At 44.3% G+C, this 15,970-nt stretch overlaps 2 protein-coding genes across 5 annotated transcripts in view; one reads left to right on the top strand and one right to left on the bottom strand.

Annotated features, from left to right (window-relative positions):
- Positions 1-342: 342 nt before the first annotated feature.
- On the top strand, positions 343-1,431 carry triap1 (TP53 regulated inhibitor of apoptosis 1). The gene has a single exon (XM_017032118.2). It carries the CDS (start codon positions 697-699, stop codon positions 919-921), a length of 225 nt encoding a protein of 74 aa, XP_016887607.1. The 5' UTR covers positions 343-696; the 3' UTR covers positions 922-1,431.
- The window catches only part of plekhg2 (pleckstrin homology domain containing, family G (with RhoGef domain) member 2), a 49,415-nt gene continuing 34,742 nt past the window's right edge, over positions 1,298-15,970 (bottom strand). For 2 of the 4 annotated variants that reach the window (XM_017032172.2, XM_017032174.2), the window contains 14 exons: positions 15,654-15,687; positions 14,858-14,956; positions 14,619-14,720; positions 14,445-14,483; positions 14,316-14,335; positions 13,902-14,051; positions 13,526-13,657; positions 11,508-13,356; positions 10,627-10,933; positions 9,832-10,356; positions 3,691-8,960; positions 3,012-3,062; positions 2,778-2,912; positions 1,298-1,881 (listed from right to left, as the gene is read on the bottom strand). In XM_017032172.2, coding sequence (XP_016887661.1) covers positions 6,413-8,960; positions 9,832-10,356; positions 10,627-10,933; positions 11,508-13,356; positions 13,526-13,657; positions 13,902-14,051; positions 14,316-14,335; positions 14,445-14,483; positions 14,619-14,720; positions 14,858-14,956; positions 15,654-15,687 — 5,805 coding nt within the window. In that variant the 3' untranslated portion in view covers positions 1,298-1,881; positions 2,778-2,912; positions 3,012-3,062; positions 3,691-6,412. Of the gene's footprint in view, positions 1,882-2,777; positions 2,916-3,011; positions 3,063-3,690; positions 8,961-9,831; positions 10,357-10,626; positions 10,934-11,507; positions 13,357-13,525; positions 13,658-13,901; positions 14,052-14,315; positions 14,336-14,444; positions 14,484-14,618; positions 14,721-14,857; positions 14,957-15,653; positions 15,688-15,970 lie in introns of all 4 variants that reach the window. The other 2 variants (XM_025055114.1, XM_025055115.1) reach the window with 2 other exon arrangements.

The following is a 15,970-nucleotide window of genomic DNA, read 5'->3' as shown; positions in this document are numbered from 1 at the left end:
GATGTCTCACTCTGCTATTTGATTTTATAATGATAAGTGCTGAATAAAGTTTAAAATGGACTTAATAACGACAACACCCTATGTTAGCTTACCAGTGTAACACACAGACGTGGGTTACCTGGGATAGTGTGATTTACTCTAAAGATGAGACTTAATAATACACGTGATTATCAGTGTTGAGAGTTGAAACTGCGTTGTATGCACAACGTTGTGATGAAATATTTTACCCTCATTTACATGAATTTGGTTTATTCTTTTATTTATTCATGTTCTATCCATACAACACACTGCAAATCTGGGATACGTTTTATTCTCATCATGTCACATGTGGCACGAGTCTTTGAAGTGTACAACTCTTCTAAAACTTTGTGCATTCTTTTTCTTGAGAGCTCCAAAACTTTTGTTTTCACTTATAAATAAATATTTATCCCGATGTTTTTCATTTTTGTCTATATTTATCACACAACGCGTATTCCTGTTAAAGATGGCACAATCAAATTTAACTGAGTGATTGCTCCCGTCTTCATACTTCATATCTTAAAAGATGCTGCGCGGTTACGTTTAACGTCATGCACCAACAATCCAATCACACAGCAAGCTTCAGAGTGACGGTAATATACGCAATATAGCTTGCATAGCGAACGCCGTAGTGGGTTTGGAACCATAGGTGTTGGTTGTTGTCTTTTCCCAGCCGCCATGAACAGCGTAGGTGAAGCCTGCACAGAGCTCAAGAGGGAATACGACCAGTGTTTCAACCGATGGTTCGCTGAGAAGTTTCTAAAGGGAGACCGAGGAGAGGATCCGTGCAGCGAGACTTTCCGGAAGTACCAGAGCTGTGTCCAGAAGGCTATCAAGGAGAAGGACATACCGGTCGATGGAGTGGAGTTCATGGGCCCTAATAAAGACAAACCCGAAAGCTGAAGGGGGAGGAACAGGTCAGGCACCTTTAGCGGGGTAACTGATCGTTACTGAACAGTACCGACACGAGTTCATCACTTTGGTCGGAGGTGTGAATGAGCATGGCCAGAGGAGTCGTCATCGAACTCTCCAAAATGACTGAAACAAATGAGAAGTTCTCAAACAAAGGAGACGAGAAAGCAGCACTTTGTGATGACTTAAGTGTCTTTGAAGGCTTTCATAACCAACAAAAAACAAAACAAAACTCTCCATCATGTTTGTTTCCCCGTTTTACAGAACGGAATAACGACATCTGGGTTGTATATTCGTATTCTGTTGTGGACATTTTCAGTTTTTAGAAATATCAGGAGTGGTGTAAGAATCCGCTGACCATGAATATGATTTGTCTTTTTATTTTCATGTCTTACTTGGTTTGTTATAAAGTTTTAAAAAGTTTGTTGCACATCTTAAAATCTGACGTAATCAGACTGTGTTGTTTATTTAGAAGATGGCAATAAAACACGTACAACACTGTCTGAAGTCTACACGTCTTGTCTTCTACTGTATGTCCAGGCAAGATGAAGTCAAGGCATCACTGACTGTGTCCCTGAAGTGCAGCTGTAACTAAGGTGACTCTTCTAATGCATAGTCTGTTCACTTTTTACAGTTTGTCTATTGTTTCCCACTGTACTAAACATGATATCAATGGCATTAGTTTAATGAGATAATATTATTAATAAGATATATTGTTGATGTTAGTTAAATGTCACCAACTGTTACCAACACCACTAAATAATATCTGGTACAGACCATATTCTCATGACAGAAAAACAAACAATAATACAACTGATATTACAACAGAACAATGTGTGACCGTGTGCAATATTGGCTGTTCATTAGGGTGAGCACAGTGTTGAGATTGCTGAGAAACGTCCTCACATCCTGCTCTGTGTAGACTTCACACTGAGGACACATGTTCTCCGTCTGTGGACACACACACACACACACACATATTAAACAGACAGAAAACAAACAGTACAGTAGGTTTGAATGTGCATGCATGTGTGTGTTTTTTCCTTGTGCTGTGCTTTGTTTTTGAACAGAGCCTCTGACTCGGTGTGTATGACTACAACCAAGCAGTGACACTGTCATTTTCGTGTTATGTGCATAAAGCAGCAGCAGCCATTTATGCTCACATTAACACCTATGATTGTTTTAGAGAGAGCAATTCATTATTGGGGCAATGATAGCTTGTTGGTTACGGAAGCGGACTTGGGTCTGGAAGGTTTCGGGTTTAAGTCCACCAGCTGCCAAGCATCGCACCTTCCCCAGTCACTACTCCCTGGGTGCTGCCCCCCTGCTCACTTTGGTGATGGGTGAAAAGCAGAGGTCACTTTTCGTCGTGTGCAGTGGTGTGCTGTGTCACACTGTCAAGCAGTTTGCTTTCTCATAATCTGATTCCCAGAGGACAGTGTGCCAGATGAGGGGCAGGTACCCTCGTGGTCTGTTATGTTCTGTGAGATCCTGCAAGAGAGTGCCTCAAATAATAATAAGAGGTAGGCTGTTCTGTTGTGACTTCTAGACATTTGAAAATTATTCATTTACTATTTATTTATTTAGTGCCTTGATTTTATTGAGGTTTAGTTTACAGTCATAGCCATAAATGGTTTTCGGCCTTGGTTTCCTCATTTTTTGGTTTGATTCACTGATTGTGTTTTGTTATGCACAACCCCTCCCCTCCACACACACACACACACACACACGCCTTCCTGCTTATCATGAATAAGGTGTCTTGCACACCACTGGTCTTTGGTAAACATGATATTTTTGACTGATTTAGTAAGTGCATCTGTGACACCTTCGCACCCACAGACCCCCACCTGATTGAAGGCAGCTGCCAGTTTCTTCAATTTGTTGTCGATCTTGAATGGTTGACTTTTCTTCACATGCTCTATCTCCTCTGTCAGGACTCTCATTTCTTCAGCAAAACACTGAAAGGTGGAGCTGGGACAGTTCTGCTGGAGAGAGGGGTTTATCAAACTGGTGAGCTGGGACTGGTCCTTGGACCTCTTGATTCAAAGTCCGAAGGACTTAACAACAACCTCTGTGTGTACCTTGTAGTCTTCTAGGCTGGGTGTGTACAGTTTGCCGCCCAAATTCACCTTCTAGGGAAAAGAAAAGAGGAAACAATAAATTTAAAGAAGTCAGACTTGCTGGAAACTGGACTTACAGACGTCTCACATTCAGTACAGGAAAATTTGTAATTTCTAACATTTTCCAACCAGTAAAAGAACCACATTAAAGAAATGTGTTCTTCTAAATATCCTTATAACTTGACAATTTTTTTATTAATAGTCAAGACTATCTGTCCTCATCTGTGATCCCCACAGCAGTGGCCATCATTGCTATTTGGCATGAGTGTGACACCAGACTTTCCATCCTCCTACCTACACTCCCTACTGGCTCAGGAGTTGAGAGTTGAGAAGATAAAATAGATAGAGAAGAACTTTAGTATCTCACTACAGCAGACACAGTGAGATCACTTCACAGTTCAACAGACTCCTAGTACCTGTACAGATTTCCAGTACATCTACAGACTGTCAGTTCATCCACAGACCCCACAGTACCTCAACAGACCGTCAGTACATCTAACGACCCCATTACCTGTATAGACCCCAGTACGTTTACAGACTCCAGGTACCTTAACAGACTTCCGTTCCTTCCTTTAAATATGCAGTTTACATGGCAAGTGTTGAGGATCAACAGCCTGAGAATGAAGAAAGCGTTTCATACCAGCTGGGGGGACTCGATGAGAGACTGAACCGCCGTCGTCATCATTTGAGAGCAGGGTGGGTTAGTTGCCTGAAGCTGCAGGAAAACCAGACAGACAAGACACAGAAGGCCAATCCTGAGACCTGAGCTCTCTCTCCACATGGCAGAGTCTGCATGATCACATGGTGTCTTAGACCCTCAGGTCCTAGTCACGCAGTGAAAACAACTGATTTTTTCCCGAAGATTCAAAGCCATTACAGATCGATGCAGATCGATTCCTGATGAAATCCCAGAGCAGATGAGGAAACCCACACAAGTGGAGCAGAGTCTTCCACGATCCAGACTGCGAAGTCAAATATGAAGGTGTTCTCTGAGGAGTGTGTCTCCTGCACGCTTCGTCCAACACACATCTGCAGCTGCGTTCTCACCCGCAGGAGTTGGAGGAGTGTGTGTGAGAAGTGTAAGAAGTGTGAGAACTCTGTGTGAGAGAAGACAGATGGTCTCTCAGTTTCACCTCCCTTTCCCTCTGTTTTCTACTTCTCACTCCTCCCTCTTTTTACTCCTCCTCCTGCCTCTCTTTCAGTTCCCAGCTTTAACAACATTGATCTCAATGATCAAAAGGACTTCTTCTTCTGCTTCTTAACATTACTATTATATAATTGGGGGTAACATGACACTGTGGTTGAACCTTAGTCATTAAAGAATACAACAGATTACAACATCTGGAGACTGTTACAGCACACATACTCTAGTGACGTGCAGGGGAGTGGACTGGCAATGCATCGAACAGAAAGTGAACGTTGGCAGACTGGCACTGAGCAACAACACAGCCATGCTGTAGTGATAATACAAGAGCGGGACAGTGAAGATGAAGTGTCAGAGATGTGATGAAGTACATGTTTCCATGGTGTCGGGGAGTATTTGTTAAAGCTGACAAAAGACATCTGTTATACAGATATATACTAGTGGAGACATGAAAATGACTATTGCTTGTGAGGATACTTTGACTGCATGAGGATCAAACTGCTGACCTTCTTGCTGTGATGCAGGCACACCAGTTTGAGAGGAAATTTGAGTCACATGAAAAACACCAACCAAATATTCTTCTAATCTGGGTCTGACGACCTTTGAAAGACTGGAGGAACATATGAAATTGGAGTTTGGAATGTCAGGCTCCGGGACAAATCAGGTCATCAAGAGAGGGCCATAAAGGATATATCATGTTTTATGACTGTGGTACCAACAGTCATTGTGAACAGTGTGTGAGTGTGTGTGTGAGAGACAAGCCTTTACTTTTCATATCACCCAAGAACGTAATCAGACTTTAACACTGTTGTGAAACTGATGCGTTGCTTTCACCAACAGTTGAACTTTTATTTTCAACCAGCCATAATCCACCTTATTATCAGAGTTGATAATAAGGTGGATTATCATTCAACCACAGGAGACCAGCACCAGCCCGGATCAGTTTCTTTATTATTGAAACTACAGTGACAAACATTCTCTCTCTATGACACAGGCATTAGACTCCAAACCATGGTTTGGTACAACGACAGTTGACAGCTGACCTCCATGAACACATGTCAGTTTGTACCTGAACTTTGAGGGTGAAGTTTGGACCATTCTCTCTGGAGGCTGTGATCATTCACTGAGTGTGAGGCTCTGACACTCTGACATCTTATATCAGGGGATTTCACCTGTCTGTCCTTCTGTCTGTCTGTCCTTCTGTCTGTCTGTCTGCACTCTAACACAGAAGAGGAAAAGTCTGACATGAAAACTGTGGACAGGTGAGACCAGGTTTGAAGTCGAGAAGAAAGGCAGCATTAAAAACATTGATACTGGCTTAGTCTGAAGTTTGAGGAACAACTTAGCAGACACGTCCTTTTGCACGCACACGCATACGCGCGCACACACACACACACGGTCTTGCTCTCTCACAGAAAGACCTTGTAATGCAAAATAGCAATTAAATGACTGTTAAGTGCCAGAGAGAATAAGACTAACTTCATAAATAAAAAATAAAATAATAATAAAAATAATAGAGGTTAATAATACATTTGAATTATAACAACAAATAATAAAGAAGACAGATTAATAATAACCTGTGTCCTCAGACAGTCAGAGTAAAAACAACACCAATAAACCAAGTGTGATTGTATCAAACACTGAGAACTGTGGACAGTATGAAGTCTCAGTGTGGACAGACTTGGACGTCTCACACAGAGCTCCAACTGTTGGACCCTGTGTTTACTACCAGACTCAGGCCAATTCAACAGCTACTCTGACTGTGAGACTGTGCATCAAGGTTAATAATGTGACCTATCAGAGCTCATACAGCCAGAGGAAGAATACAGATGACAGAGCAGAGTGAAGCGGTTGACACACTCAGACCTTAACAAAAGCCCAGCCTCTCATTTATAGATACATACAGTAAATGAATCCACACCGGCTTCAACATCTGCATCTCTACAGCCCTTACACTGGCATCTCAGAGTGGAAATAAACACAGTCCAGGGTCAGGATCATCTACTCGATCAGTCATTAAATATTCGCCCATTATGTCAAGTGTTCAATGTTGTCTCTTCTTGTCCCAAGGTCAAAATACCTGATTGTTCGAAGTTTGTTTTCATTCTTAGTTCAAGTTCATCCGACCTTCGCTCCCAGTGGTTTTTTATTTATTTAAATGTATTCACTTCTTTCCAACCTTTGTATCTGTTTTATTTGTTTCCTTTCCTTGAAATCTCTAGTGAAGAGAGGAAGGAAGGTGAGAAAGACCGTTGATGCTCACCCTCCTCACCATCTGTCCTTGTCCAGAGCTTCTGCTTCCAGCTCCTCCCTGCAGGGTTTGGGTCAGGCTGACCTGGGCAGTACTTAAAGACGTTATTCTACCACTTCCAGCTATCTGGAGGTTGACGGTGGTGGCGTAACTGGTCTTCTGACTCCCTGGTCTGCTGGGAGGAGAGTTGTCAAAGGGTAAGGGTGGTGAATTTGGGGTAAGGCTAGAGCGGTCTGAAGACGCTGGAGGTGTTTTGAAAGTGATTTGGACATGAGGAGTGGATGCCACTTGGAATGGGTAGTTCTGATAGGAAGGAGGTGATGATGACATCATATCTGAAGAGGACAGGGTGAGACATGATGAGGACAGGTCTGACTGACAGAGAGGCTGGGCGATGTAAGCGCAGATGATCTGACTACGACAGTGACCTTCTTCTACCTCGGGGTCTCCCCAGTCGGCCTGACTGTCTGACGGAGCCAGAGAGCAGGGGAAGTTCTGGGAGACTGGGGAAAGTGGAGAAGGAGACGAGGAAATGATGGGGAAGGTCGTATTAGTATCAGGTCCCTCAGTTCCGTTACATGTGTTTGAAAGGTTTTGTACATCGTGCCATGGTTCACAGGTGAAGTGCTGCCCGCCGCTCTTCGCGGGTGTGACCCTACCAGGTGACAGAGGGGACTGAACCCTGGCTCCAGGACTGAGGCAGGAGGTGAAACTACTGCTGGACCTCCAGCCACTTCTTGGACTACGTGGACTGGGTTCTTGCTGGTCTACGGACCTTCTCCCACTGACACCATAAGATCTGCAACTGCTCTCTGTCCAGGAGCAATGTAGTCCAGTAGAGTTGCTTCTGACTGGACTCGGGGGTCTGTCCATCAAATTAGAAGAGTAAGATCTACGAAGTAAATGGGTGGAGTTTGGGGGTGTGGTAGGATGAGGACCAGAGCTTTGCCGCTGAACCATGGAGTTTGGATGATGTGGGGAAAACTCCACTGTGGCCGAGTGTAAGGAGGAAAAAGGAATAGAGGAGGAGGAAGCAGGTCTAGGGTTTCTGGGTTGAGGGGCTGCAACATTATGTGACCACATACTTGGTGATACGCCAATGGGAGGTGGAGAGAGGATACGGGGGCTGGGACAGGAGGGGGACCACATGGATACTGAACTGGATGTTGAGGCTGAGGGTAGTTCTATTGTCAGGCCTAGAGGATTATGGGTGCTTCCATGAGCTGCCTTTGCACTCCGGGGGTGTGGAGGTTTGTTTGCCATAGGTGAGAAGTAATTATGAGGAGGAGGGGGAGAACAGAAACGAGAAAATGAAGCTGGGCTTGGGGATGGAGATGGAGACTGAACTCTTGAGCTGGGCTCAGACGTGGAAAAAGGGCGGGCTACACGGTTGTAGGACCCAGACCAGAGAGAATCATGGGAGTGTGGATTCACTGTGGCATCGGTGCTACAGTCAGTCAGGGTCATGTTATGTGAAGCTCTTGACCAGGGTCCATTACTGACACCTCCATTAACACTACAACCACCGACATCATGGATGTCCGCTGTACGAACAGCCGTCCTGATGTTGTTGTTGTTGTTGTTGTTGTTTGAATTGTGTGTGGTGACATTTTTAGGATGAAGGAATGATGGGTGAGAAGAAGAGAGGTGAGGAGACTGAGGACTGGCTGTAGCTTTATATGGAGAGGGACAACGCTGGGAAAGAGAGGCAGGAGGTGATTGATCGGTGAGCAGAGAGGAGTGATGGGAGTGTGGAGAGGAGGGTGGGAATCTCAGGTGTTGGTGACCATCCTTTGAGCACCCTAACTGTCCATAGGTCGGTGTACCACTGCTCAGTCTCTGCCCCGGTTTGGGGGAAGGTGAACGCCATCGTAGATTAGAGGAGGGTAAAGGTGAATGCGGGGAGGGGCTTTGGGTTTCTGACCCCCTGGATGGTACCTGCTGCCGGACACTATTTAGTTTGGCCATGTTCTGACTGATGGATTGACTGATACATGAGGCGGCTAAAGATTTGGTGAATGCAGATGACGAGGCTATAGGTGAGGAGCAGAGGGAGGAGGAAACTGTGGGTGAGTTACAACTTTGGATCCTTTCAGATGAAGACCTCATAGAAGAAGAGGAGGAGGAGAAGGAGGATGGGGGAGGAGAGAGTTGAGTGACTGAAGAACATCTGCCAGACGATAGAGTAGGAGACAAACAGGAAAGAGCACTGAGAGCTGTGTTTGCTGGGGTGCTGCCTTCAACAGGTACACCGGGAGGTGCCTGGACACAGGAGGCAGCAGAAGAAGATGAGGAGGAGGAGGAAGAGGAAGGTGAACAGGTCCTGCCAGGAGAAGGGGAGCAGTATCTGAGGCTCGGCCTGAAGGCAGATGACTCCTGGGAGTGTTCTAGTGTGGACCTGGGTTGATCCATGACAACTGATGTCTGTGAGAACATTCTGGAAGGTTGGCATGTGTTGGTTGACAGACTGAAGACTGGACAGATGTCTGGAGATCCCGATGGACCAGTTCTCTCCCTAGATGTGACCAAAAGAGCAGAGTGAAAGTGAGGATTCACACCAAGTCACGTTCCAAATGTTCTTGTGAATAACACGGGTCAACAATGAATAAAAAGTGTTGTTTTATATCAAAGGTGTGAACAACACAAGTCCAACCTCTGAACTTTGACCCAGATCTGAAGTCTGAAAAGTCTGAGAAGTCTGCTGCTTTTTAAAACAACCATCAGTTTGTTAATTCAAAAGCAGAATCAATATAACAACAATAAATAAAATAAAATGGATAACAGTCTTCATTAAACTGGTCCACCAAATGGTGGTGGGGAGGGGCTCGAGCTTGTTTGGATGAGGTCTGTGAATAATAATCATAAATCAAGCCTGAAGTGGACTACTACCAAGAATAACTCCAAACATTTACGTCAGCACATTGAGCAGCAGAGTGTCGTGCCAAGATGCACATAAATCTCTGTTTGAACTTGAACAGAACAAGAAAAAGTTGTTAAGTGTCTTATCTTTCCCAAAGATATCGGGAACTGACGTGTTCTGTTTGGCACTTCTTCCCTTCTCCTGTGTCTACAAGAGTGTATTAACACGTTTTATTGTTTAGTCAGTTTGTTAGGTTTAGTTGTGTTTATTTGATTTGTTTCCAATGTTTCTTCATCATTCTTTCTTTCAGCTGCTTCATGTCCTATTTATGTCATTTTACATATATGTTACATTTACTTTCAAAAGAGACATTTACTTTCAAAAGAGTCATTTTAAAAAAAAAAAGATCAAAATAATTTCAACAACAAATCTGTGACTTTCTAAGTTTTGAATCAGTGTCAGTATTAAAAAAAACATTAAGTGAAAAACGTGATCACTAATGTGATCCACTCTGTCAAAGTCATACCTGTGTGTGTTGGGTTGGATGCTGCTGACGTTCCAGCTGTTGACCTGGGTCTGTTCACCCACAGCAGATGGAAGATCTGGTGGCCTCTGGCTAGTGAAGGTTGGCAGACAGTCTACAGACTGCACAGAAGCAGAGTGCTTTGGTTCTGAAAAGTGAACTGATAGAGGTGAGGACGTAACCATCTCTCCTGATGACGTGACAAACGACAGCATGTCTGAGAAATTCACAGCTGAATCCTGTAGAACCTTCTGGGTTTGTGATGAAGAATTTGTAGGTGAGGCTTTGACACTTCCGTTCTCCAGGTGCTGCTGCTCTTGCGGGGGAGTCTCTACTTGAATTTTTGCGCACTCTACCTTCACTAGCAGCTCTCCAGAAGAGGCGTGTCCAGACTGATCTGAGATCAAACCATCTTTGCTGTTGTGGTGTCGCAACTGTTTCTCCAACACATGCTCATCTGTGGTAAGTATTTCCTGTTTGTATTTGTGTTCATATCTGTTTCCATGCTGTTCAGCTTGTTGACCTGGACTGTTAAAAAGCACAATGAGAAAATGACAGTGTGTGAGGAATATAGCTTGGAAGTTTTTTTAAACATTTCCATTAGTACATTCAGACTTTCTTATGTTTCTAACACAGAAGGAGAAACTTTAAGATCAGTTTTAACAAAACAGAAAGAAGAACAGAAGGCAGAAGATCTCATGTAGATCTCTCTTCTGGTTCTCTACATGTGTTTCAGCTACTTCCATCTCACTGTTGTTCTGTTTGGCATCAGTGTATGAAAACAAACTAGATTCTTACTCTATTTTCTCAGCAGGCCTCTGAGCATCTACACAAACTCCTCTGAAGGATGTTTTTGAAGCCAGGAGGTCAGTTACTCCAGGACCAGAGGTCAGTGTGGGTGACTGGCTGCTGCTGGACGACTGCTCTGACAGGGAGCTGACACCTGAGCTGCTGCCCACAGCGAGGTCTCTGTCTTTGGTCAAGGCAAAGATGAAGTCCCTGGGTCTGGACAGGGTAAATTGGTTTGACTGGGGAAGACTGGCTGAGGTCTGCGGTTCTGTCACAGATGAATGTGGTTCACAGGACGTTCTCACAGTCACAGGATCTAGAGGAATGTACAAGAAACCAGATTAGATTTGTTTAAAAAACATTCCACATCTACTGCAGTCTACATCTGGACTGCTGGTTCAGGAATCCATCCATCCATCCATCCATCCATCCATCCATCTATTTTCATCCGCTTACCGCTCTAGCCTTCCCCCGTTACCGGGTCACGGGGGCAGCAGTCTCCACCCAAATCACACTGCACCGTACCAACCCCTCTAAACCTTCCTGTGGGTGGTGAGTCCACTGGAGGTGAACCCTGGGGTTACACACCAATGACAGAGACATTGCCTCTGGGCCAAAGCACCACTGGTTCAGGAATGTATATAAAAATAAAAATTGAACTTTATTGTTCCCAATTTTGGAAAATTCTTGTGATAGCCATGGACTAATGATCCAATCAGGGATCAAAGACAGATAACTGGATCATTTGAAAGCCTTGTGGCTTGACACATCCAAAAATGGACCCTAGTCCCTCAAACCTTTGTACAACAGAATATTTGAATGGATATTTTAGAACAGTAGTCTTTACTCAGACTCATGTTATCAGTCAAACAGACAGACGTCCTCCCTACCATCAGTTCCACCGTCTGCTCTCCTCAAGGTCTTTTGCTCCTGGATCCTCTGGTTCTCCAAACTCATTGTATGAACCGGGTTCTGGATTTGGTTCTTGTTTTGGTAATGGGTCAGTTTCTGACTCAACACATGGCCTTCAGTTTTGTTCCGTGTTTGGTGCTGATCACTGGTCTCAGACGGGGACTGGTGGTGAGGTTTAGCTTCTCTGCTGGTTTCTGACTGACTGACTTTCAGTCCAGGTTTGATTTGTGTTTGGGTCTGAAGATGTGTCTGAGTTCTAGAGTTGGCCTGTGTTGAGGGTCCAGAGAATTGGGACCAGGCTCTGGACTGGTTCCAGGTACTGAAGGACCGTTTCTGATGTAGAGGAACTTTCATGGTGCTGGCTTTAGCACTGTACATCTGTGCCAGTGTTTGAACCTTACTCAAAATACGTTCTGAGTTTTCAATCAGCACAGGGTCCACAACAGGACTAGATACAAACGATCCAATACCAGCTACATCTGAGCCCATGTTCTCAAAGAAGGCTCGGTTATTAGTGACGATCCTGGAGTGTTGGGACCATCGACCGGCTTTTATCTGACTGGGAAGAACTTCAGCAGTCCTGCTGGTCTGGTCTGTGTGCTGGTTTGTTGTCTGGGCTGACTGAGTTGTGGTTTCAGTGGACGATGAAGGTGTCAAAAGTTCCTTTGTCTTTGGTTCTGCTTGGTTCATATCACAGACATTCTCTGTGTCTGGGTTTTCACCACATATTTCAGGTGTTTCATCTCTGCATGTGTGACTTTCAGAATCAGACAGACCTTCACCTGCCGGATATGTCCTACCTTCCTCACCTGTCACTAGATCACTTGTCTCCTCCTCCTCCTCCTGACCCTCGTGTTCTTCCTGTGAAGGTTCTGTCGAGATGGTTCCATTTTCCTCTCCTTCATCCGGTCCACACTGATCCTGGTTGTGGGTACCGCTGTCAGACGGAGACGTCTCAGTGGAGTTTTCTTCCTGATCCAGGGAGTTCACTGCTTCATGTCCAGATCTGTCCTCCTCTGTGCCAACTGAGAGACCAGTGCTGGAATGGACTGAATCACTGAGGGAACAGGGCTCCGTCTCTCCTTCAGTCTCCCTGGATGGCCCACTCTCTGTCTCCACCTGATGACAAGTCACAGTAAAACGTGAGACCGACTCCTTCACCAACCCAGATGGGATTTGTGAGAAACTATTCCTCCGTCTTCCTCCCACATCTTCTCCATCTTCTTCTTCTCCTTCTTTGTTCTTTTCAGCTTCGGCTGCCTCGTAGTAACTACGAATCTTTTCAATGATCTTTTTGTCCAGTTTGGTGAGGTGGGGGCTTTTTGTGGAGGAATGACATTTCTGGGTAGGTTGAATAAAGACATCTGGATGTGTAATGTTGGCTGTGCCCTTGTGGACCTCTTCTTCTGATTCCTGTGCTGCGATTGAGACGTGGACATCTGATGTTGGAGCAGCAGCAGCAGCAGCAGCAGCAGCAGCAGCAGCAGCAGCAGCAGCAGCGCTGGTGGCTTCTCCCACACTATCACACAGGGTTTCCTCCTCTTCTCTTTCCTTTCCTAACTCTTCTTCTTGATTTTCCTCACCTTCCTCCACTCCCTTTTCCACCTGTGGTGTTTGACTGAAACCTTCTTCAGCCTCATTTGTTGGGGTCTCATGGTCGTTGCTCTGATCTTGAATGACCTCATCATTGTCCTTCTCTGTACTCTCTTCCTCCTGATGACTCTCAGACTTTTCTTCTGGACTGGAGGGGCTCACAAGTGGGGGTAACGGGCAGGTGAAGTTGTTCTGGTCCTTTATATGTTGACTGTCTTTGAGATGATCCAGAACCTAATCAAAGAAGGAAAATGATCACTGTGTGTTGATCAGACACAGTAAGGAGCTGATAATGGCAGTAACATGATGTGATAATAACAATGATTATTGTTCCTCTGAGTCTGGTTTGACGTGGTGTACACACATGCTATACAAAAACAGTTAATTGTAAGGAGAATCTCACTGTGTCCTTGGGGTGGATAGATAGCCCTTCCCTGACTCTGCTTTGGTTAATAAACTCCAGGATCTCCTCAGTGATGGACAGAGTGGGAGAAGGAATAAGAGGAGCCAACTCTTCTTCTGCCTCCTCTGCTTCCTGGAAATGATAACAAATAAAATACTTGAGAAAATAACAATTATTAATATAATGGGAAAACAAACAACCGCCACCCCCCCCCAAAAAAAAAAAAAAATATATATATATATACACACAGTATATATATATATTAAATTTAGCAGACCCAAACCAGACCTGTCTAACATCTGACATCAACAGGTCTAAAATATACGTATGTAAAGTACATTTGTAATGTTGTTTGTGTTAGGTATGTGTAAAGTACCTCCTCCTCCTGTCGGGGTCTAAGCTGGGGGGTCAGACCTAACTCAACACGCTCAGCCTCCACCTCGATGACAGAGGAGGCCAGTGTGCTGTTGCTGCCTGCTGAGTCCAGACTTTCAGATGGACACAGCGCCCCCTCACTGTCTGCCTGCTGCAAAACAACAACCGAAAATACAAATACATGGTTCATTCATCGTACTGTTTTTATTCCGTAGGAGTGTGTGTGGGCGTGGCAGGTGAAGACATTCACTGAGCATCCCTAGGTTGGTCTGCGCCCCAGTGGTTAGGAAACATTGGGTCATTGGTGTCTTATTGCATCTGTCTTAGTGTAGTATTAGTGCATAGTGTAGGAAATAAACCAGAGTGAAACTTGATCTGCTGTGTTTGCACTGGAGCAGTAAGACAGGTGTCTTACCTTCAAAGCTCCAGGAACTCCTGGTGGTAGTGGAGAAGAGTGGATGGAGTCAGCAGGAGAGAAGAAGAGATGTTATCAAAAAAAGAAGAGTTACATGGTTTTAACAGAGTAACAACAGTGCCTTCTCACCATTAGAAACAAATGCCTCTTCAATGTCTTTGGCTGGGGCTAAAAGAGAAACACAGACTTTGAACCAACTTTATAATGTCACTAACAACATCCTCCACCTGACAGTCTCCCTCTCCTCCTGACTTCCTCCCCATCCCCCATCCTCCACTTGACTGTCTCCCTCTCCCTCTCCACCTGACTGTCTCCTGGTGCGTCTGCAGGGTAAGTTTCCCTCCAGCAGCAGTGGCAGACTCTTCCTGGACTTCTCAGGTGTGTACATGAGGAGCTCTGGAGGCTCTGAAGGAGAACATGGACAACAGGGGAGACAAAAGACAAACGTCTAAAAGGTGTCTTGAAGATCATGTGACCATTCAGGTATTCAGATGTGATCAATTCCATGACTCAACAATGGCAGGAAGAAAAGGACCACTGACCCTGACCTGATTGACGTCTGCCCCGGTGATAGGCCTGGATGTCGTCCAGCTGTGGAGATGCACTGGTCTTCTTCACATGGTCCTCTCCAAAGGTGGGAACTGAGAATTGGACAGGAATATATGGATGATATATAGATGTAACGATAAAGTCAACTCATGATACGATTTACTGTTGTCGATACAACTTTATCTCGTTTTTTTGACACAAAATTCAATGAACTATGCAAAATACTATTACCATCTAAAACGGCCTTGTGTACCTCTTAAACTGCAATTGTTAATCTTATAAGAGAATTAAAAAAAAAGCACATGCTATTTATCTTCTTTTATTTAAAGTCAAACTGGTCTGGTCTTATTTTCTTCACTAACTTTCGATGTATTAACAACAAAAGCAAATAAAGAAAATATTAACTGGAAAGAGTTCTTTTCTTTGCAGAAACACCGTTAAACACTGTGTCTGTGTTTTTCCCACGTTCTGTTTGAACACCTGAATGTCCCTTATTCTACGAAGGGTTGGTTTTACAGCAGGTAACAACCATGGTTTTTAGGTGCATACCGCCACTTACTGTCTTGGAGTATGTAGACTCATAGTATGAGCACTGATTTGTTAATATAACGCAGCCTTTTCCTTACGCCTTGATTCATTTTTTATTTCAACCGACGGATTTGTATAGACGACTTCACATTGTTACATCCATTTGTGGTCAGTGTTAGTACTGTATGTAGTCGGTGTTGTGTTGATTGACCTGTCACACTAACATTCTGTACAGATCGCTGCAGGTGTGTGTGGACTCACATTGACAGAAGTTGTCTCCCAGGACTTGTCTCGCCTGCACACAATGACATTTTAGTAAAACAAAAATGACATCAGAAAAAATGTCTTTGTTCGTAAAATCAAGACGGAAAGAGTTGGAAAGAAATCCAGAGGTTTTCTTCACCACAGCACTGTTTTAGGTCACATCAGCCTGTCAATCAAGCAATAACCTTCATAACGTCATCATAAAGTGTTTGTAACAATAAGGAATTCCAGTTTTCAAGTGAAAAATGTACAAAACCAGCCAGCAGGTGGCAGCACATGCCTGTGGAAAAGGACAGAATGCGAACCAGTGAATC

This window comes from Cynoglossus semilaevis, chromosome 4, assembly GCF_000523025.1.
Source record: "Cynoglossus semilaevis isolate Cse_v1.0 chromosome 4, Cse_v1.0, whole genome shotgun sequence".
NCBI classification, from domain to species: Eukaryota; Metazoa; Chordata; class Actinopteri; order Pleuronectiformes; family Cynoglossidae; genus Cynoglossus; species Cynoglossus semilaevis.
The sequence above is the reverse complement of the archived record's forward strand: the minus strand, read 5'-3'. Positions and strand labels throughout refer to the sequence as shown.